General features: G+C 40.7%; 1 protein-coding gene and 1 non-coding gene across 2 annotated transcripts in view; both read right to left on the minus strand.

Moving 5' to 3' along the window:
- Positions 1-23,531, minus strand: part of wdr43 (WD repeat domain 43) — a 57,243-nt gene that overhangs the window by 6,269 nt on the left and 27,443 nt on the right. Inside the window, exons 7-16 of the mRNA XM_043687212.1 lie at positions 23,017-23,081; positions 20,884-21,049; positions 18,284-18,370; positions 17,721-17,855; positions 17,086-17,220; positions 11,042-11,128; positions 8,327-8,358; positions 4,332-4,395; positions 3,537-3,650; positions 2,673-2,742 (exon numbers count right to left, since the gene is read on the minus strand). Of these exons, the coding sequence (XP_043543147.1) occupies positions 2,673-2,742; positions 3,537-3,650; positions 4,332-4,395; positions 8,327-8,358; positions 11,042-11,128; positions 17,086-17,220; positions 17,721-17,855; positions 18,284-18,370; positions 20,884-21,049; positions 23,017-23,081 (955 nt within the window). The remainder of the gene's footprint in view (positions 1-2,672; positions 2,743-3,536; positions 3,651-4,331; positions 4,396-8,326; positions 8,359-11,041; positions 11,129-17,085; positions 17,221-17,720; positions 17,856-18,283; positions 18,371-20,883; positions 21,050-23,016; positions 23,082-23,531) is intronic.
- Positions 4,066-4,199, minus strand: LOC122548718. The gene has a single exon (XR_006311329.1). It is a non-coding gene; the product is annotated as a small nucleolar RNA SNORA31 (small nucleolar RNA).

A 23,531-nucleotide genomic window follows, 5' to 3' on the forward strand; every position in this document is an offset into this window, starting at 1 on the left:
TTTAAAGTAGTGATGGAAAAGGATAGACCAGATCTAAAAGTTTAAGTTCTAAATTGCAGGAAGGCCAATTTTGATGGTATTAAACAAGAACTTTCAAAAGCTGATTGGTTGCAGATGTTCGCAGTTAAAGGGATGGCTGGAGATTGGGAAACCTTCAGAAATGAAATAATGGGAGTGCAGAGACAGTATATCCCTGTTAGGGTGAAAGGAAAGGCTGGTAGATATGCGGAATGCTGGATGACTAGAGAAATTGAGGGTTTGGTTAAGAAAAAGAAGGAAGCATATGTAAGGTATAGACAGGATAGATCGATTGAATCCTTAGAAGAGGATTCTAAAGATTCTAAAGGCAGTAGGAGTATACATAAGAGGGAAATCAGGAGGACAAAAAGTGGACATGAGATAGCTTTGGCGAGTAGAGTTAAGGAGAATCAAAAGGGTTTTTAGACATAAAGGACAAAAGGGCAACTTAGAGAGAGAACAGGGCCCCTCAATGATCAGCAAGGCAGCCTGTGTGTGGAGCTGCAGGAGATACTAAATAAGTATTTTCCATTAGTATTTACTGTGGAGAAGGATATGGAACATATTGAATGTGGGGAAATAGATCTTGAAAAATGTCCATATTACAGAGGAGGTTGTGCTGGATGTCTTGAAACGCTTAAAAGTGGATGAATCCCCAGGACCTGATCAGGTGTACCCTTGAACTCTGTGGGAAGCTAGGGAAGTGTTTGCTGGGCCTTTTGCCGAGATATTTGTATCATCGATAGTCACAGGTGAGGTGCCAGAAGATTGGAGTTTGGGTGACGTGGTGCCACTATTTAAGAAAGGTAGTAAGGACAAGCCAGGGAACTATAGATCGGTGAGCCTGACGTCAGTGATGGGCAAGTTGTTGGAAGGATCCTGAGGGACAGGATTTACAAGTATTTGGAAAGACAAGGACTGATTAGGAATAGCTAGCATGGCTTTGTGCGTGGGTGTTGTGTCTCATGAACTTGATTGAGTTTGCTGAAATAGTAACAAAGAGGATTGATGAGGGTAGAGCAGTGGACTTGATCTATATGGACGGCAGTAAGGCATTCGGCAAGGGTCCTCACAGGAAACTGGTTAGCAAGGTTGGATCTCATGGAATACGGCAAGATCTAGCCATTTGAATACAGAACTGGAGCAAAGGTAGAAGACAGAAGGTAGTGGTGGGGAATTGCTTTTCAGACTGAAGGCCTGTTACCAGTGGAGTGCCTCAAGGATTGGTGCTGAGTCCACTACTTTTCAACATTTATGTAAATGATTTGGATGTAAATTGGAGGAGTAGGGGACAGCAAAGGAGGTTACCTCAGATTATAATGGGAATCTTGGATCAGATGGGCCAATGGGTTGAGGAGTGGCAGATGAAGTTTAATTTAGATAAATTGAGGTGTTGCATTTTGGAAAAGCAAATCAGACAGGACTTAAACACTTAATGGTAAGGTCCTAGGGAGTGTTGCTGAACAAAGAGACCTTGGAGTGCAGGTTCATAGCTCCTTGAAAGTGGAGTCACAGTTAGACAGGATAGTGAAGGCAGCGTTGGTATGCTTTCTTTTATTGGTCAGAGTGTTGAGTACAGGAGTTGGGAGGTCATGTTGCGGCTGTACAGGACATTGGTTAGGCCACTATTGGAATTTTGCGTGCAACTCTGGTCTCCTTCCTATCGGAAAGATGTTGTGAAACTTGAAAGGGTTCAAAAAAGATTTACAAGGATGTTGCCAGGGTTGGAGGATTTGAGCTATAGGGAGAGGCTGAATAGGCTGGGGCTGTTTTCCCTGGAGCATCATAAGCAGAGGTTTATAAAAATCATGAGGGGCGTGGATAGGATAAATAGACAAAATCTTTTCCCAGGGATGGGGGAGTCCAGAACTAGAGGGCATAGGTTTAAGGTGAGAAGGGAAAGATATAAAAGGGACCTAAGGGCAACTGTTTCTCACAGAGGGTGGTGTGTGTGTACGGAATGACCTGCCAGAGGAAGTAATAGAGGCTGGTATAATTGCAGCATTTAAAAGGCATCTGTATGGGTATATGAATAGGAAGGGTTGAGGGGTATATGGACCAAGTGCTGGCAAACGGGACCTGATTAGACTAGGATATCTCTTCGGTATGGACAAGTTGGACCAAAGGGTCTGTTTCCGTGCTGTACTTCTCTATTACTCTGAGCCATTACATAAGGAGCAGACAAAGTGCAAATAAAGTGGATTTTGCATCTCTGAATAAAACCAAAAGTTACAGTATTAAACTTTAGGTCTGCAATAGATTCATATTCACATCTGTAACTTTGTAACGCCCTCACAAAATAAGCTCCTGTTTCTGGAATCCGCATCCTCCCTTTTAATTCATCGGGGGGAAGCCATGCATTCTATCATCTAGGCCTCAAATGTAGATTCTTTCCGGCCATCTCGATGCATTTTTGCATCCCATCAATTCTTTGAGATGCCCCATAAAACTCAAGCTAATGACCACTTCTCCTCCTATTATCCACTTTGGATCAGTATTCATCTATTTGATGACACTGCTGCATTATCTCAAGATGATACTGAAACATGAAAACTGGCAGACAAGTTTAATCCTACACTGCTTTGCAGCATGCTTCCTCCTTCGAAGATAAACATCGGAGATGTCTTCAGATGATATTTGTGATTATCTCTTACCTTCCTCATAAACCAGCTTTGCAGTTTGGTTCACGCTGCTTATGTCTTGTGCTTTTTCTGATCCTGCAACCTGAGGAATGTCAAATCAGCATCAACACCAACTGAATTGCACAAGTACACTCATAACAAACAGCAACATCAGCAATTGCAATGAAATGTCATGTTGATAGAAAAACATGAAGAATGAAGAACAAGACTAGATACAATTCAGGCATCCTAATTAGGTAACAATGAATCAGAGAAGCAATGCAATGATAGGAATAGTTCCGTATGCATTTGGCTCTTGTTTGGGTAGTATGTTATACCAATATAAGAGCAACACAGATCTTCCCATGTCAGTTGCTAGAGACACTAACTACAACTACTGAGGTGCTACATGGAACATCTGAAAACCCAAGCCTGCACCTCAAAAGTGGCATTTGTTCAAATAAACGAAACAGTTGGGATTTGTGCAAGCGACTTACATAATCAAAATATTAGATTACTTACAGTGTGGAAACAGGTCCTTTGGCCGAACAAGTCCACACCGACCCTCCGAAGAGCAACCCACCCAGACCCATTCCCCAACATTTACCCCTTCACCTACGGGCAACCTAGCATAGCCAATTCACCTAACCTGCACATCTTTGGACTGTGGGAGGAAACCGGAGCACCCAGAGGAAACCCATGCAGACACTGGGAGAATGTGCAAACTCCACACAGACATTCACCTGAGATGGGAACTGAACCCAGGTCTCTAGCGCTGTGAGGCAACAGTGCTAACCACTGTGCCGTCTAAAATATGCACAAAATTAATGGAATACACATTCTTCTATGAATATCTAGAACTCAAAGCATTCCCAACAGCAAACATCCACTTCTTACCTGTGTAACAAGAAGGAAAAGCTTGCCATGCAGCCGAGAGAGCTTCTGCAGAGTTTTCACTCTGCTCTCCATTAGTTGGTACAAAACTCCAAGCTGTGGTACAAGATCAGGCACCTGCAGAATGAAATCAACCATTTTAGTGCAAGCTGAGCAACAGCCAGAAGTCTGGAATGCAAGCTAAAGTTAAAATCACCCTAATTAAACATACATGTATTTAAATATATAAACAGTAAGGCTGGACTATTAAGCTTAACTTTTAAGAAACAGGTGGCAATCACAATATTTACAGTGCCCTCTCCCCAAAATTCTCAAAAACATATCCCATAGAGCTCAAATCTTAGAAACCATAATTTTTTCACTTCAGTTCTGCTCCAAGCCTCCTTCCTTAACCAGAATCAGCAAATCTAAAATCTCACCCAACATCCATTATCAGTATCACATGCCGACAACAGCAAAGAGTTTCAAATGGTAAACCCGACTTTGTATGAGGATAAACAGGATACAGCTATGCATTTAAAGATACTACACATTGTGTTTTCCTCTATTCAATCCAAACTGCCACGAGGAGAGCAGGCAGAAAGCGCAAAGAAATTGATCTTGCATCTTAACATTAAGGAACCAGAAAGCCACAGTGACGTGCTTCAGGTCTGTCAACAGATGCTACTTTGTTCCTCCAACCCTCACCTTTAATTGGCAATCATCTTAGGTTTTAGCGTGAATCCAAGTTTTAAAACCCTTGAGACATCAAATGTAATATTTAACTTACAACTGAGCAAAACAAACAGTATTACTTACTGTAGATAGATAGGAAGCATGCAGAGTGAAGACTGCTTTTAGCCACTTGACCATTAGTGACGCACTACATATAGATGAACAAAAGTCATTACAGGTATGCCAAATGTTTACAAAAAATTATTACAATTTACAAGTAGCAGGGTGAATACAAGCTAGGTCTCAATGCTTCAAAATCTTTAGGCTTTCTTTTCTACTAAAATAAAAAATTGGAGCTGACTCAATAGCTCCCTCTATGGAATAAACAGAAAAAGCTCAGAAGAAGCATTTAGTATAGCAGCAAAAAGCATTCCAGTATTACTCTGGCACTATAATCTTATTTTAAAAGAGTCATAGATTAGACTGGAATTCCTAAATATAGCTCCTCTCACACCACCCCCACCACGGACAATATATAACCAGTCAATGGACTTTGCAAAGTGCACTGGCAGCTTGTAATTGCAGCAATCAGATCTATTTGTAATTACTTAGATTATGAAGCAATGTCCACGCAAAATGGCCATGGACAACAGCAAGACTCGAGCTGACAAGTATCACACTACAGAAATGTCAAAAAAATTACCATCTCCAAAAAAATAATTAACTCTTCTGATATTTACTGACATCACTATTAGTGGGTAAATCCCCCCTATCAACATTCTGGGATTTACCACTGATCAGAGACTGAATTGGAGGAGTCATATAAATATAAACTATAAAAGTCCAAGGGGTTATGACATTTACAGTGATTAGCTTATCCCAGGCTCTCCTCAGCCTGACTACTTTCAACAGCAGTATGAACGAAGATTTGCTTGGATAAGCACAATTCCTACAAAAAAATGACATCATCCAGGACAAAGTAGCCTTTGTTAGATATCTCATCACCATGACTGGCACACCATATTTGCAATGTGCACCATCAACTAAATTACTTGAAACATCTCAACAAGGCTCCTTCAATAGTACCTTCCAAACTTATAACCTCATCACCTACAAGGACAGCAGGCAGATGAAAGTCCATCTGTAAAATACGTGTAAACCACACAGTTTTGACTTGAAAGCAGAATTGCTCTCAGCAACATTCGCTATTTTCCAATCTTTATTCATGAAAGAAGGGTGTCAAAGAGCAGGAAACTATAGGCCAGTTTGTCTAACATCTGTTATAGGAAGGGTGCTAGAGTCCTTTACTAAGGAGGTTACAGCAAAATACTTTGAAAAACACAATGTGCTCAAGCAGAACCAACATGGCTTTGTGAAAGGAAAACCCCAGCCTTTGTAAAGGTGGACTGGGGAAAACCCAATAGAAGTTGCATATTTGGATTTTCAAAAGGCATTTGATAAAGTGCAATATCAAAGGTAAAAGCACATGCTGTAGGTGGGTAGCACATTAGCATGAACAAAGGGCTGATTAACAGGAAGCGAAGACTAGGGTGAAAGGGGTCTTTTTTGAGTTGGCAAGGTATAACTAATAGAGTGCCACAGAGCTGAGATCTCAACGATTTACAATCTATACCAATGACATGAATAAGGTAATCAAATATATGGTAGCTAGAATTGCCAATTACATCAAAATAGGCAGGGGAAAGTTGTCAAAAGGATGTAAGCAGTCTGCAACGTGAGAAATAGGTTGAGTAAGTGGGCAAAAATTTGGCAGAAAGGAGTACAGCATAAGTAAACGTGATATTGTCCACTTTGGCAGAAAGAATATACTATTGATTTTTTATTTACAAAGAAGTTTGTTGAACACAATGGTACGGGGAATCTGGGTCTCCTGATACACAAATCAGGAAATTAGCACACAGGAAAGGCAAGTGAATGCAATGTGGATATTTATTGCAAGGGAAATGGAATATAAAAGTAGGGAAGTTTACTGCAGCTGTAAAAGACATTGCTGAGACCGTATAGAGTCATAGAGATGTACAGCATGGAAACAGACCCTTCGGTCCAACCCGTGCATGCCGACCAGATATCCCAATCCAATCTAGTCCCATCTGCCAGCACCCGACCCATATCCCTCCAAACCCTTCCTATTCAGAAACCCATCCAAATTCCTCTTAAATGATGCAATTGTACCAGCCTCCACCACTTCCTCTGGCAGCTCATTCCATATCCGTACCACCCTCTATGAAAAAGTTGGCCCTTAGGTCTCTTTTATATCTTTTAAATCTAACCCTAAACTTATGCCCTGTAGTTCTGGACTGCCTGACCCCAGGGAAAAGACTTTGTCTATTTACCCTATCCATGCCACTCAATTTTGTAAACCTCTATAAGGTCACTTCTCAGCCTCCGCGCTCCAGGGAAAACAGCCCCAGCCTGTTCAGCCTCTCCTTATAGCTCAAATCCTCCAACCCTGGCAACATTCTTGTAAATCTTTTCTGAACCCTTTCAAGTTTCACAACATCTTTCCAATAGGAAGGAGACCAGAATTGCACGCAATATTCCAACAGTAGCCTAACCAATGTCCTGTACAGCCGCAACATGACCTCCCAACTCCTGTACTCAATACTCTGACCAATAAAAGAAAGCATACCAAACACCTTCACTTCCTATCTACCTGCAACTCCACTTTCAAGGAGCTATGAACCTGCACTCCAAGGTCCCTTTATTCAGCAACACTCCCTAGGACCTTACCATTAAGTGTATAAGTCCCGCTAAGATTTGCTTGCTCAAAATGCAGCACCTCGCATTTATCTGAATTAAACTCCATCTGCCACTTCTCAGCCCATTGGCCCATCTGGTCAAGATCCTGCTGTAATCTGAGGTAACCCTCTTCGCTGTCCACTATATCTCCAATTTTGGTGTCATCTGCAAACTTATTAACTGTACCTCTTATGCTTGCATCCAAATCGTTTATGTAAATGACAAAAAGTAGAGGACCCAGCACTGATCCTTGTGGCAATCCACTGGTCACAGGCCTCCAATCTGGGAAACAACCCTCCACCACCTCTGTCTTCTACCTTTGAGCCAGTTCTGTATCCAAATGGTTAGTTCTCCCTGTATTCTATGAGATCTAACCTTGCTAATAAATCTCCCATGGGGAACCTTGTTGAACGCCTTACTGAAGTCCATATAGATCACATCTACTGCTCTGCCCTCATCAATCTTCTTTGTTACTTCTTCAAAAAACTCAATCAAGTTTGAGACATGATTTCCCACGCACACAGCCATGCTGACTATCCCTAATCAGTCCTTGCCTTTCCAAATGTGTGTACATCCTGTCCCTCAGGATTCCCTCCAACAACTTGCCCACCACCGAGGTCAGGCTCACTGGTCTATAGTTCCCTGGCTTGTCCTTACCACGCTTTCTAAACAGTGGCACCACGTTTGCCAATCTCCAGTCTGGAGTACCGTGTACAGATCTGGTGTAGTTCAGGGGAAGATCATTTAACATACTCATGGGATGAAGGCCTTATGAAGACCCATACCCATTGGGGTTTGGAAGCATGAGACGTGATCTTATTGAAACACGAAGATCTGAGGGAATTTGACACGTTACATCATAGGAGGATGTTCTCTCATTGTTGAAGACTAAAACTAGGGGACATGACTTAATGAAGGGATCTCCCTTTTAAGGCAGACGTGAGGAGAACGTGTTTTCTTCTCACAGGATCGTTAGTGTGTAACTCTCTCCCCTGTAAGGGAGTGGAGGCTGGGTTTAAGGGAGTGAGGTTTACAGGATGTAGGCAGGAGTGGAGATAAGGATACAACCAAATCAGCTATATATATGACATGATTGAATGGTAGAACAGACAAAATGGTTGCCTTCTGCTTTCAAGTCTTATATTTGTACATAAGATTTCCCAGTATAAGAAATTCAAATTGGTCACATCAACAAATCAGATCCATGAAACAGACCTGAGCTGTTTTGTCTTTGACAGGCATAACAGTGGATTTCAGTGTCTTGGAGCAAGCTTAGTGTTTGGCAGAGGGTAAAATCAGTAATAAAGGTTATGTTAAAAGAATTTCTCATTCCACATTGCATTGTTTAAAAAGAAATCACCACTAAATCTGAACCTCACCTGGATGGGTGACCTTGTAACCTCTTTGTAATCTGGAGAGAAAAAATATTTTATAAATAAAGCTACTGAACACAATGCCATATTAGAACACTAATGCGTCATTTCAAGATTTCATTCAATTCCATTATTCCTGAGGTGTAGGGATGAAACTCAAGCACTTTCTCAAAATGGAGGGAAAGAGAAAACTAAACAAGGCAAGGTCAAGACCTGACCAACCTGAAATTGATCTAATCAGTTCCCAGTATGGATATTTAAAGATTTCTTGTACACACCTGTCCACATTGAAACACCAGCTATTTTTAAACTTACAGCATACAATACTTAAGTTGATTTGATTTGGGGGAATGAGGCTGGTGAGGGTGGCATGATAAGTGCATACAGCTTCCAAAATGCATAAGTAATATTACACGCAAAATTTCCATTATTTGTCAGAACATGATTTCACAGTAAAATTTGAGAATAAGATCAATGCCAGTGGCATTACAGCATCAATATAGCAATGGCTATTTATTGCTGACGTGGTCAAACTATACTGGTAAATTTTGTAGCAAATTATCATGCAATGTAAAATGTCCGGAGAATCATTATTGTGAGCTAAAACGAAATAAATTTGTAAGGAGATCTCAGTTATCTGTAAGAGTAATAGGGTGGTTATGGTAGGGGATTTTAACTTTCCAGACAGACTGGGACTGCCATAGTGTTAAGGGTTTAGATGGAGAGGAATTTGTTAAGTGTGTAGAAGACAATTTTCTAAGTCAGTATGTGGATGTACCTACTACAGAAGGTGCAAACCTTGACATACTCTTGGGATATAAGGCAGGGGAAGTGACTGAGGTGTCAGTGGGGGAGCATTCTGGGGCCAGCGACCATAATTCTATTAGTTTTAAAATAATGAAAAAGGATAGTCAAGATCTAAAAGTTGAAGTTCTAAATTGGAGGGCTAATTTTGATGGTATTAGGCAAGAACTTTCAAAATCTGATTGGGGCCAGAAGTTCGCAGGTAAAGGAACAGATAGAAAATGGGAAGCCTTCAGAAATGAAATAACAAGAGTCCGGAGACAGTATATTACTGTTAGGGTGAAAGGCAAGGCTGGTAGGTGTAGGGAGTGCTGAATGACGAGAGAAATTGAGGCTTTGGTTAAGAAAAAGCATATGACACGTACAGACTGGAGAGATTGAGTAAATCCTTAAAAAAGTATAAAGGCAGGAGTACACTTAAGAGGGAAATCAGGAGGCAAAAAAGGGGACACGAGATAACTTTGGCAAATAGTGTTCAGGACAATCCAAAAGGTTTTGAAAATACAGAGGAACCTCTATTATCTGAACGAGATGAGCGGGCACTATTTTATTTGGGTAATTGATTTCCTCTGGGGCCTGGAGTTTTATGTGAAGTCTGCTCCCTGTCCAGGAGACTAGGCAAAAGCACACTGCACCCGAGACCCCGCCCCCAACCACGTCCAACACCCCCACCCCCGCCTGCTCCCACCCCGCACCCCAACCCACCCCCAGCTCCACCTCCGTCCAACACTCCCTCATCCGCTGACACTCTGCCCCCATCTGCCACCAACCCCGCTCCCCCAACTGCACATCCTTGTCCATCCCCACCCACCCAACCTCTATAAGGTCACCCCTCAGCCTCCGTCACTCCAGGGAAAACAGCCCCAGCCTATTCAGCCTCTCCCTATGATTCAAACCCTCCAACCCTGGCAACATCTTTGTAAATCTTTTCTGAACCCTTCAAGTTTCACAACACTCTTCTTATAGCAGGGAGACCAGTGACCTAACCAATGTCCTGTACAGCCACATGACCTCCCAACTCCAATACTTAATGCACAAGTAAAGGAATGCATATCAAATGCCATCTTCACTATTCTGTATTTTTGCAACTCCACTTTCAAGGAGCTTTGAACCTGCACTCAAAGGGCTCTTTATTCAGCAACACTCCCCAAGACCTGACCATTAAGTCTATGTCTTGCCCTGATTTGCCTTTCCAAAATGCAGCATCGCCCGTTTATCTAAATTAAACTCCATCTGCCATTCCTTGGTCCTTTGGCTCATCTGATCAAGATCCTTTTGTAATCTCAGATAACCTTCTTTGCTGTCCACTACACCTCCACTTTTGGTGTCATCTGCAAACTTACTTACTATACCTCCTATGTTCACATCCAAATTATTCATATAAATGACAAAAAGCAGTCAATCTAGCACCGATCCCTGTGGCACACCACTGGTCACAGGCCTCCAGTCTGAAAAGCAACTTTCCACCACCCTCAGTCTTCTACCTTCAAGCCAGTTCTGTATCCAAATGGCTAGTTCTCCCTGTATTACACGTGATCTAACCTTGCTAACCAGTCTCCCATGGGGAACCTTGTCAAATGCCTTACTGAAGTCCATACAGATCAGGTCCACCACTCTGCCCTCATCTATCCTCTTTGTTACATCTTCAAAAACTCAACAAAGTTAGTGAGACATTATTTCCCACGCAGAGAGCCATGTTGACCATCCCGAATCAGCCTTTGCCTTTCCAAATGAATGCAAATCCTGAACATGAAATTCTTTCCAACAATTTGGCCACCTTCAATGTCAGGTGTCCAACTGAGAAGTCTCCTATGAATTACCCTGAGATATTTTGATGATGCTAAAAATGTAATACAAATGTCATGTCATTTTTGTTGCTACCTGCTGACGTTATCAACTCCGCTCCTGAAACCTTACCTCTTGAAGCAGTGGAACTACTGCAGCAACAGGTAACCTGGCAATAGTGGCCTTTATCAAGGAATCCTTCTTTGTCTGCAGTACTTTCTGGCAACAAAAAAGAAAAAGTCAGTTAAAATTACCAACTTTTGCAGCCGTCCGCACTTTATAGTGCTTCAAAGTCAAAGCTATTAAATTTACTCAATGACTTAGAAACAGTCAACTGGCATTGACATATTCAGGCCAACTGATCCTCACTGAATGATGTCTTGGTTGGCAGAAAAAAATAGCCAAAGTACCAGGAAATCTCTGCAGTAACCATCATGAGAAGTGAGTTGCCACCTGAGTCATCAAAATAGACAAATAAATCCTTGGATTAATGAAGGATAGCACCCGAGAAAATGCATATCCCCTTTATTTCATAGGAGCTCAAAACAAGATCATATATTCTCAAATGGGACTTGATGCAGAAAGACTGATGGGTCAGTGTCATAATTTGGGCATTTGTTATATTATAGATTCACTAGCCCCACATCCTGACAATCAATTCACGCTTCTCCAGTCCATGAAGGACAAATAAATCGCCACAAATGCTGCTAAATTTGCTGAGTATTCCTAGAATTTGGTTTTTATTGTAAAACTGATGGTTTCACCAGAAAAGTGACTTTAAGAAAGGTGATACAAAAGGGAGGTTTTGCAAGTTCAAAAAAGGCAGTAGCACTCAGACAATGGATAATAGGATCTACTCTCTGCCCCAGCTTTTCCCTTGGTTCTTTTACCTCTCCATACATCATCTTCCCATGCTATGTATTTCGAATTATAGGATGGTTACACAGCACAGAAGGTAATTTAGCCTAACATCTCCATTTGCAAAAAGTAATTCAGCTAGTCCTACTCTCCCACATTTTATCCATAGCTCTTCACATTCATTCTTCGTAAAATTCTCTTTTGAATATATTCAAATGAATCTACCTCCACTGTATTCAAGCAGCGTACTAATACCCTAGCCCATCATCGTTCTTCCTTTGTCAATCATTTTAAACAGTGTCTTCTAATTAGATTGCTCCACCAACTGGAACAGCTTCGCCTCAGGTCTGAGCCCATTACTATTCTGATCATCAAATTTTCTCTTCTCTGAGAACAACCTCATCTTTTCTAATTTTTACATGTAACTCAAGTTGACGATCTCTGGAACTATTCTCATTAATCTTTGCATGCACCCTCTCCAGTACCTTCACATCCTTCCCGAAGTGTGCGTGCACAGAAAACGGAGATTTCAACTGACTCAACTAGTGTTTGATACAGATTTACCATAGCTTTCTGGTTTTCTTTTGCCCCTATTTATGATGCTCATGATCACATATGGTTTATTAATCACTTTTTCAACCTGTTCTATCACTTTTAATGATAGGTGAACGTGGACTCCCAGGTTCCTCTGCTTCTGCACACTTTTGAGTTGTACCCTTTAATTTATATCATCTCTCCTCATTCTTCTCACAAAACTGACCTAATTCTCTGCATTCCATTTTGTTTTCCAATTGCCTACCAATCTTATGTCCTCTTGAAGTTCATCTTTTTCAAGAAAACAAGGCTTCAAACCAAAACTTGTGGACCCTTGGAGACCAGGAGGCTTGGATTTCATGTCCCATCTGTTCGAGAGATGTATCATGACCGCTGAGCAGTTTCATGAGGAAAATATATAACTAGACCCAGGGGGATCTTGTGGTGCACTGGTGAGCCAAGAGGCTCCTGGTTCAAGCCCAATTCTGCCCCAAAAGTGTGCAATGAGCTGGGAGAATATCTCCAGATAGCTAGCAGCGATCCTAAGTTACTAATGCAGAGAATTTAACTCTCACGGTGTATTGCAGTTTGTCACACATTTTGAAGGGCTGCTGTGGTACAGTAATGGTGTCCCTCCCCTTGAGCCAGGAGGTTTGGGTTCTGGTCCAACTTGCTCCAGCAATGTGTGACAACATCTGAATAGGTTGACTGGATAATACAGATTGAAAAAAAAAACATGTAGCAGACCCAGAAGGGCTCTTGTGATTCAGCAATAGTGCCCTTACCATGATTCACGTGCCATCTGCCCATGAGATGTCATGACATATCTGAACAGGTTGATAAAAAATATGCATAAAGCAGATCCAGAGGAGCTGTTGCAGTGCAGCGATATTATCCTGACTCTGAGCCAGGAGGCCTGAGTTCAAGTATCTTGATTTGCACTGCCAATTGGCGGTAGTTCCAAAATGCTTATCCCACTTTTAGAAAAATCAGACTCAGACAGCTCTTGTGGTACAGTGGTAAAGGTCTTGCCCCTACACCAGGAAGCTCAGGTTAAAGTCCACACCTGCCCCAGAAGTGCTTAATAATGCCTCGAAACGGGTCGATTAGAAAATGTATATTAAGCAGACCAATAACAGGCAATAACAGGCTTTGTATGCAAATATCTAATTGGCTACTACATGGGTGATTACTGCCAGGGGTTAGTAGCTAAAAAGAAAATATCTCAGTGATTCCATGATGGGAAGAAAAACTGTGCTGGATATAAAAAATAAGCAGGCTCAAGGGGCCCGGAAGCCTGGGTCCCACCTGTTGTAACATCTCTAAACAGATGCATTAAAAAATATAAAGAGACTCAATAGAAAATATCAAAAACTTTTTAAAAGGAGCACAAAGGGCTCTTAGGGTTCAGTGGTAGATTAGATTTCAAGTCCCACCAACTCCAGAGGTGCATAACAACATCTTTGAACAGATTAATTTGATTAGAAAATATTATAAAGCACACCTAATGAGGTTCTTGAGCTGCAGTGACAGTGTCTCTACCTCTTAAGCCAGATGACTGGGTTCACATCCCACCTATCCCAGAGCTATGTCATAACACATCAGACAGGCAGATTAAAAATATACAGCAGACCCAGTAGAGGCTCTTGTGGTGCAGTGGTAGTTTCTCTACCTCTGTAATAGGAGAGCCTATGTTCAAGTCACACCTACTCTAGAGGTGCGCTCATAGCATTTTATCATCAACTTGTTCAGAAATGTTAACACCCAAAATAGGAATGGGTCAAAAGAAATGTCTGCCTCAGGCTGAAACTAGCTAATGTACGTCATGACTGATGGCTCTATTTCCATGCTCAACAATAAAAAATTCTTAAAGGTCACTGGACTTAAACATTAACTGATTTCTCTCCACAGATGTTGGAATTTTCAAGCAATTTCTATTTATGTTCCTTTCCAGTTGGATTTCCTACGTTATTACAGTAACCATTTTCTATTTTAATTGTTGATAGTCTTGTTAATTGTTTTCATACCTTGTGCAGACAAGTTTATTTGAAATTCACTTGATTTGGCACTTTACAATTTCTCCCTCACCATTAGCTGATTAAAAGAACAGGTGCCATCTAGTGGTATAACTTGGTCCACGACAGGCGAACTTCAAAAAATTTTGTAAGCAGTTTTATTTGTGGGGTACATCATTAATACAGGTAGAATATCTTTTACAGATACTGGATTACTATATACAACATAGTCATTAATGGCCTTTCCATTCATTATTTACCCAATCAGGAACAATTGTATATGCTTGGAAAGGTGCAATGCGATGCAAGCACCTTTTAAGTCAGTGTCAGAAAAACATCAACATAATAAAGTTAAAAATCACACAACACCAGGTTATAGTCCAATAGGTTTAATTGGAAGCACACTAGCTTTCGGAGCGACGCTCCTTCATCAGGTGATGAAGAGCATTGCTCCGAAAGCTAGTGTGCTTCCAATTAAATAGGACTATAATCTGGTGTTGTGTGATTTTTAACTTTGTACACCCCAGTCCAACACTGGCATCTCCAAATCATGATCAACATAATAGTCAGTCTTGAAACTGAAAACAATACATTAAATTTAAACTAATTTTGGAAGATCAGTATTACAACAATTTAAAGAACATTCACAATAATGAAGAAATTTTAATGCCAAATGTGAAAGAATATTAGCACATTCTCATACAAACCTAAGTAAAATGAAATAGTAGACCTTTTGTTAAATAATTTCTGTTGTCTAATTTCCCTTTTTTTCTCCCTCATTTAACTTTTGCTCATCATGCTACTTCTCAAATTCAAAGAAACACAGGGATGTTGTATTTTCAGAGGAGTCACTGGACTCAGAACATTAACTCTTCCCACAGATGCTATCTGACCAGAGTTTCTCCAGCAATTTGTTTTTGTTAACATAGAGACCACTTGCATCTCTTATTGTTTTTGATGTATATGAACAATAAAGAGGAGAATGCAGGGGATGGGGGTGGGAAGGGAGAGAGGCAGGGGTGAGGGGGGGTGGAAGAGAGAGCACGCTTGCGGAAGCACAGAAGGCAAAGAATAAGAATTAGTAAGCTTGTAAATGACACAAAGATTGGGCAGGCACTGAGTGAGGAAGAAGGTCGCAGGTTAAGTTAGCGGCAGACAGAACATAACTGCAAGTGAGAGATGATACACTTTGGAGGAAGTAAAAAGATGAGAGCACTCAATGAATGGCAGAACACTAGGAAGCTCAGAGGAATAGAAGGATCTTTAGGTGACTGTCCACAGATCCCTGAAGGCAAGACAAGTTAAAAGTATGGTTAAAAAGCCGTATGGGACACTTGCCTTTATAAGCATGGCACACATTTTAAGAAGGAATTTATATTGAAAACAAAAATAAATTGCTAGCCTTGGGCAACTGTGTGTGGAGTTTGCACATTTTCCCAGTGTCTGCGTGGGTTTCCTCCGGGTGCTCCGGTTTCCTCCCAAAGATTCGCAGGTTATGTGAATTGGCCATGCTAAATTGCCCGTAGTGTTAGGTGCATTAGTCAGGGGTAAATATAGGGGAATGGGTCTGGGTGGGTTGCTCTTCGGAGGGTCAGTTTGGACTTGTTGGGCCGAAAGGCCTGTGTCCACACCGTAGGGAATCTAATCTAATACTCTGCCACCACAGTTCTCTGTGGCAAGGACTTCCAAAGACTCAAACGTAAAGAAATTGATCTCCATCTTATATTGGCACACCTTAATTCTGAGACTATGCCCTCTGGTCCTTGACTCCCAAGAATAGTAAACACGCTCTCAGCATTTTCCCTGTCAAAACCCTTAAGAATTGTTTCAAAGGGATAACCTTCCATATTTTTAAAAATTCCAATAAATAGAGTCCCAGCCTGCTAGGCATTTCCTTAAAGGCAATCTCTCCAATACTGGGGATCATTCTAATGAACCGTCGCTGAATTCCTCCAATGAAATAATACCTTCCCTTAAATAAGGAGACCAAAACTACTCTTTCACCCAACATGCTATAAAAGAATATGGAACACATCAACTTATTAGCATAATTTGAGAGAGGTGATGGCCTGGTGAAATTGTCACTGAATAGTTAATCCAGACACCCAGATAACGTTCTGAGGACCCAGATTCAAATCCCACCACAGCAGGTGATGGAATTTGAATTCAATGAAAATCTCAAACTAAGAATCTAATGACAACCAAGAATGAATTGCCAACTGTCTGGTTCACTAATGCCCACGAGGGAAGGAAACTGCCATCCATACCTTGTCTGGTCTACATGTGATTCCAGATCCACAGCAATGTCAATGATGCTTAACTACCCTTTGGGCAATTACGAATGGGTAATAAACGCTGGCCAAGCCAGTGACACCCAATTCCCATGAATGAAGAAAAAAAATCAAATCAAGAGTTATACTAATCTGGAAAGATTGAACACACCGTACAAGGTTGAGAGGTGACTTGATAAAATTGTATTTAAGAATACCGAATTGAAGCAAATAACAGATGTATTTCAAGAAAAACTGGTTAAGATAGGGAAAATAAATGATAAAGTTCTGATTTTAGATTTAAAAACATGGCAGTTTGTGGGACGCTGACATCGGGCATAAAGGTCAAAATTGAATCTGATGTGTAAAGGCATTGTTTCACTGTAGATTCTACATAATTCTAGCAAAATGTTCAATTGGTAAAACTGCATGGAACTTATCATGCAGATGATCTCCAAAATGTTGTGAAACAATTGTACACATAATAGAGATGTCTTACATTTAGAATAGATGAGTCACTACTTTCCAGCCCTTGTACAAGTAACACTGCAAAGCTGTCAGTCTGTGGAAGGCCAGATTTACTTCTCATTTTCATCACATCAATATCCATGGCACACAGACGTTCCTCAATACTCTGAAAAAACAGAAGAACATAGCACAGTCACCCTTGTATAGTGCCACAAATTTCTTTCTGCACAGTGCAGCTGTAATTCTGTTGACACTGAAAAGCTAAATAGTGCTTTTGGAACCCTGAGTCTGAAACCTGCGATAAATAATCCTTTTTGGTTTAAGATGCTTTGAATTAACAACGTAACTAATAGAGCAAAGTTCTAATTTGTACTTATCAAAAAAAATCAGATTTGAATGTTCATTTCTCACTAAACCTCCAAACCTTGTAATTTACTTTACACATGGATTAAAATTCTGCTGCAGTCTCAAATTAGACAGAAAAGTATAATTTTAGATTCGTTTTGAATTTCAGATTGAACCAGGCACTTATATAAATCCACGCTAACACACTTCCAAGCAATAAAAAAGACTGACACCATGTTTTTAAGGTATAGTTCTACAACGATGATTGATCTAGCAAGGGGAATCGAAACTATCAGTGAACACTTGGACAGGTATCAGTACCTCATTTTCGGTGTCCTTCCTCCTCTTATCTTCACTTTTTCTTGATTTGGTCAATGCAGGTTTGATGCTTGTACTATGTCCAGGGATACCAGGTGCGAACACTTCAACTCCAGAAGTTACAACTGGAGTTTTAATCTACAAGATAAAATAGGTTATTAGTTCATTGTGACTCTGGTAGGACAGTTTCTGCACAGCTAATGATCTTGCAACCTATATATACCCAATAAAACCACATACCGCTCCAGGTAACTAGTCAGAAGTACACATTTTCTACACACAATTTATGTTGTTTTCAGGATTTTCTTTTGCTTGACTAAATATAATAAAATCTATAATAAACATCTCAATTCTCATTTAATCACCAGTTTAACTTCTTGTCACCATAGGAAAGTGGAAAGATTTTTACTGGAAAAGAATATAAAAAAGCTGTCACCAACTAGAATGCACAATTCTTCAGAAAATTATCTTCATTTGTAAATGCTTCGAAGCACTAAAAAAATTTTACTAAACAAATAATGACTGAAGAATTAAGCAGACATTTCGGGTGACGACCTCTTGCTTACCTTTGTTACAGCTGTTTCGGTTGAGATTGCCACCGTCATTTGTATGTCTCTTACCAGACAAATGTGGGATTCGGTGGTGTTTAACGTCTGAAATGAGAACCAGCAGCCATCACTAATTCAATCACAACCATGGGTTTGTAACAGAGAATCATTCAACAGGAAAAATTTGCTAAACTTGTTGCAGAGCATGGGGTAACTTTAAGCACTATTGAGAAGAGTGGCTGGGGCTGGTACACTAGATAAGGGGACCAATTCTAATAGTCAAGGCAGACTGAGCTCGCAAAGGATGAGGTAAGACTGATAAATTGAACTGCATTTACTTCAATGCAAGAGGCCTGACAGGTAAGGCAGATAAACAGATATTCTCCTGAACTCTTCTTCCAAAGCTATTTCCTGTTCCCTTTTTGCCCTCTTGGTTTCGCTCTTGCATTTATTCCTGCATTTATACTCTTCCAGCTGTCACTCGATCCCAGCTGTCTATACCTGATATTTGCTATCATTTTCCTGACCAGAGCCTCAATTTCTCTAGTCATCTAGCATTCCTTGCACCTACCAGTCTTGCCCTTCACACTAACAGGAACATGTGTCTCTGAACTCTCGTTATCATATTTTTCAAGACCTCCCATTCCCAACTGACCTTTTACCTGTGAATAGCCTCCCATAATCAACCTTTGAAAGTTCCTGTCTAGTATCAAAATTGGCCTTACTCCAATTTAGAACCTTAACTGTTTGATCAGTTTAATCTTTTTCCACAACTATCTTAAAACTAATACAATTATGATCAATTGCCCCAAAACGTTCCCCCACTGGCACCTCCGTCACATGCCATGCCTTATTTCCCAACAGGTCAAGTATTGCTCCTTCTCTAGCAGATATTCCACATTGAATAAGAGTTTTCTTGTTCGCACTTAAATTCCTCCCCATCCAAGCCCTTAACAATATGGTAGTCACAGTATGTTTGGAAAGTTAAAATCTCCTACCATTACACCCTATTTTTCTTAGAGAAATGAGATCTCCTTACATATTTGCTTCTCAATTTCATGCTGACCATTGGGCAGCCTATATTACAAATTGTTTATTTTTACATTCCACTCAACATCACTGGATGATCTCCCAGGAATATCAGCTGTAATCTTCTCCTTAACCAAAAATGACACTCCCCCTTCTCTTGCCTCCCTTTCAATCCTTCCTATAGCATCTATATCCAGGAACATTAAGCTGCCAGGTCTGTCCATCCTTGATGACCCTAAAACAAACAAACCTCAAAGCCACTCCAGGCTATAATACTTGGGCACTGTTCACAATCATTGCTTAGTTCAAGCATCTTACATTTGGGAGGAACGACATTTGATTCGTCCAAAATCTGAAGAGGAGTTTGGAGGCAAATTAAAATATACATAAATAGTTGGACACTTGAGCAACTATATTCAAGTTCCCACCTACTTCATACCAGAGTTAGATTGTAAACAAATTTCAGGATTTTACAACCAGCTAAACAAGATATATTCTCATCTGCACAAAAATCCCTAGAAGGCTGACAGATACAAGTTCATGAACATTCCAGTATGCTCTAACTTGGTCACCCTTAAAACAAATCCAATGACAATGGAAACTACTACTTCAATTGCCATACATCATAAAAACAGACCCCTCGGACCAACCACTCCATGCTGAACGTGATCCCAAACTAAACTAGTCCCACCTGCCTGCTCCTGGCCCATATCCCTTCAAACCTTTCTTATTTATGTATTTATCTAAATAGCTTTTAAATATTCTAATTGTACCCAAATCCACCTCATGAAGTTCATTCCACATGCAAACCATCCTGTGTAAAAAAAATTGCCTCTCATATCTTTTTAACATCCTTTTCCTCTCACGTTAAAAATGTGCCCCCAGTCTCGAAACCCCCATCCTAGGAAAAGACAATTACCATCAACTCGATCTATACCCCTCATTATTTTAGATCCTTCTATAAAATCACCTCTCAACCTCCTACACTCCAATGAAAAAAGTCCCAGCCTATCCAGTCTCCTTTATTACCCAAACTTTCCAAATCCAGCATCATCCTGGGAAATTCTTTCTGAACCCTCTCCAGCTTAATATCCTTCCTATAACTGGGTGACCAGAACTGGACACAGTATTCCAGAAGAGACCTCACCAACGCCCTGTACAACCTCAACATGACTTCCCAACTCCCATATTCAAGGGGCTAAGCAATGAAGGCAAGCGTGCCAAATGTCTTTTTAACCACCCTGTCTATATGTGATGCATACTTCAAAGAATTATGTACCTGTACCACTAGGTCCCCCTGTTCTACAATGCTATCCAAAGCCCTATCCTTGTTTGTTGTACAAAAATGCTACACTTCACATTAATCTCGACTGAACTCCATTTTTCAGCCCATTGACCCATATGATCAATGTAATCTTAGGAAATTTCCATCATTTGCAGAACAACTTTGAGGATAACTTGACATTTGTTTTTTTACTCAGTATTGACATTCATACAGGTAGCTCCTCAAGTTTTCTGCTCTGTTACCCATGTTATTACAAACATCCAAGATGCAATCAGCAGAGATTTTGTCTTGTCTTATCACTTACCACTCTTTCTATAATTGGTTGGAGAACACTGTTGTATGCTATCAATATTGATTGCCGGTCAGTGCAGAACATGGCTGCCAGAATAGGAACAGGTGTTGTATCAGTGCCTCTTCCTGAAGTTGCTATCTGTACTGTGCATGTTGGCAGGAGAGGCTTTTTGCAGTAACTATTGAAAATGAACACACAACCATTAGATGACTAGAGAAATAAACTGTTTTAGAAACAGGTCAAAACTCAGAAGCCATTCACAATCTTGAAGGGAAACAAAGTTAACATTTCAGGGCAAGTTTCTTTCACCAGAATTCAACTAGGGCGGCACGGTGGCACAATGGTTAGCACTGCTGCCTCACAGCGCCAGAGACCCGGGTTCAATTCCCGACTCAGGCGACTGACTGTGTGGAGTTTGCACGTTCTCCCCGTGTCTGCGTGGGTTTCCTCCGGGTGCTCCGGTTTCCTCCCACAGTCCAAAGATGTGCAGGGTCAGGTGAATTGGCCACGCTAAATTGCCCATAGTGTTAGGTTAAAGGGGTAAATGTAGGGGTATGGGTGGGTTGCGCTTCGGCGGGTCAGTGTGGACTTGTTGGGCCGAAGGGCCTGTTTCCACCCTGTAAGTAATGTAATGTAAAAAAAAACTAGTGTCTCCAAACCAGAAGTGTTAACTTTGTTTCTCACCATGGTATGCTGTCAGACCTGGTGGCATTTTCCAGTTTTATTTTTATTTCAGATTTCTGGCAGCTGCAGTATTTATTACACAAGTTCAAAACATCTTTAAGATAGTTTTGAGAAGATTTGTAACTCAGGTTGAGGTTTTGGATGTAGGTTTGCTCGCTGAGCTGAAAGGTTCATTTCCAGACGTTTTGTTACCTTACTAGGTAACATCTTCAGTGGGCCTCATGCGAAGCAATGCTGAAACTTCCTGCTTTCTATTTATATGTTTGGGTTTCTTTGGGTTGGTGATGTCATTTCCTTTGTTGATGTTATTTCCTGTGAAGTCACTTCCTGTTCCTTTTCTCAGGGGGTGGTAGATGGGGTCTAACTCGACGTGTTTGTTGATAAGAATTCCGGTTGGAATGCCACGCTTCTAGGAATTCTCGTGCATGTCTTTGTTTGGCTTGTCCGAGGATAAATGTATTGTCCCATTCAAAGTGGTGTCCTTCCTCATCCATGAGGATACTAGTGAGAGAGGGTCATATCTTTTTGTGGCTAGCTGGTATTATGCATCCTGGTGGCTAGTTTTCTGCCTGTTTGTCCAATGTATTGTTTGTTACAGTCCTTGCACAGTATTTTGTAAATGACGTTAGTTTTGCTCATTGTCTGTATAGGGTCTTTCAAGTTCATTAGCTGCTGTTTTAGTGTGTTGGTGGGTTTGTGGGCTACCACGATGCCAAGAAGTCTGAGTAGTCTGGCAGTCATTTCCGAGATGTCTTTGATATAGGGGAAAGTGGCTAGGGTTTCTGGACGGGTTTTGTCTGCTTGTTTGGGTTTGTTGCTGAGAAATCGGTGGACTGTGTTCATTGGGTACCCATTCTTTTTGCACACGGTATAAAGAAATCCAAACATATAAAGAGAAAGGAGGAAATTTCAGCATTGCTTCGCATGAGGTCCACTGATGATGTTACCTAGTAAGGTAATGAAACATTTGGAAATGAACCTTTCAGCTCAGCGAGCAAACCTACATCCAAAATCTTTAAGACATTCAAGTCAGGCAAGCTGAGTTTCACCCACAGTAAGCCTACTCAGCAATAAATCAATCATTCATGATAGCAGTAACATTATTTGAAGCACCAAAGAGGAAAGGGTTTCACTTCCTCATCTCAACCAGTCAAAATCAACACACTTCAGTTTCAAAAATACTCAATTGGCTTTGTATTCAAGAGAACTCATTAGAGGTTTTCTGACCTTTTGAATTTCAGGAGAACCTAGACAAGTATTTGAAGGAGAGAAGAAATGGAGGCTCTAACAGTAGATTTACATATGGAGCAATGGGAAGCAGCTTATCTGGAGTATAAATACTGGTATGGACTAGTTAGGTTCAACCAACCGGTCTCTGCCATATACCTCATGCAAATGCATTTGATTATCAAAAATAGAAATGGGAACATTAAGCTGTTTGGGTACAATCCCAACTCTTACCCGTTTAAAATATGTTCAAATAGGTACAACAGTCCATCCCGGCAAACAACCGCCAACTTCACTGGCTGAAGAACAAAAAACAATTTTCTTGCAATTTATCAGTGATAAGGAAAATGTACAGTCATGCATTATTAGAACTAGATTCACTGGAACTTAGAAGTAGTAATCGCATAAAAGCCCATAAAATTCTAACAGGACTAGACAGAGTAACCACAGGAAGGATCTTCCTGATGACTGGAGTCCAGAACCAGGGGTCATAATTAAAGGATACAGAGTAGGCTATTTAGAACTGAGATAAGGAGAAATTTCTTCACCCAAAGAATCGTTAGCCTGTAGAATTGTCTACCACATTGTGGTTGAGACCAAAACACAATGTAGTCAAAGAGTTAGAATAGGTCTTAGAGCTAAAGGGATAAAAAGAGATGGGAAGTGGGAACAGGGTATTGAATTTAATGATCAGCCATGATCAATTTGAATTGTAGAGCAGGGTCAAGCTGAATGGCCTCCTCCTACCT

Source organism: Chiloscyllium plagiosum, chromosome 3, assembly GCF_004010195.1.
Source record: "Chiloscyllium plagiosum isolate BGI_BamShark_2017 chromosome 3, ASM401019v2, whole genome shotgun sequence".
Taxonomy (NCBI): domain Eukaryota; kingdom Metazoa; phylum Chordata; class Chondrichthyes; order Orectolobiformes; family Hemiscylliidae; genus Chiloscyllium; species Chiloscyllium plagiosum.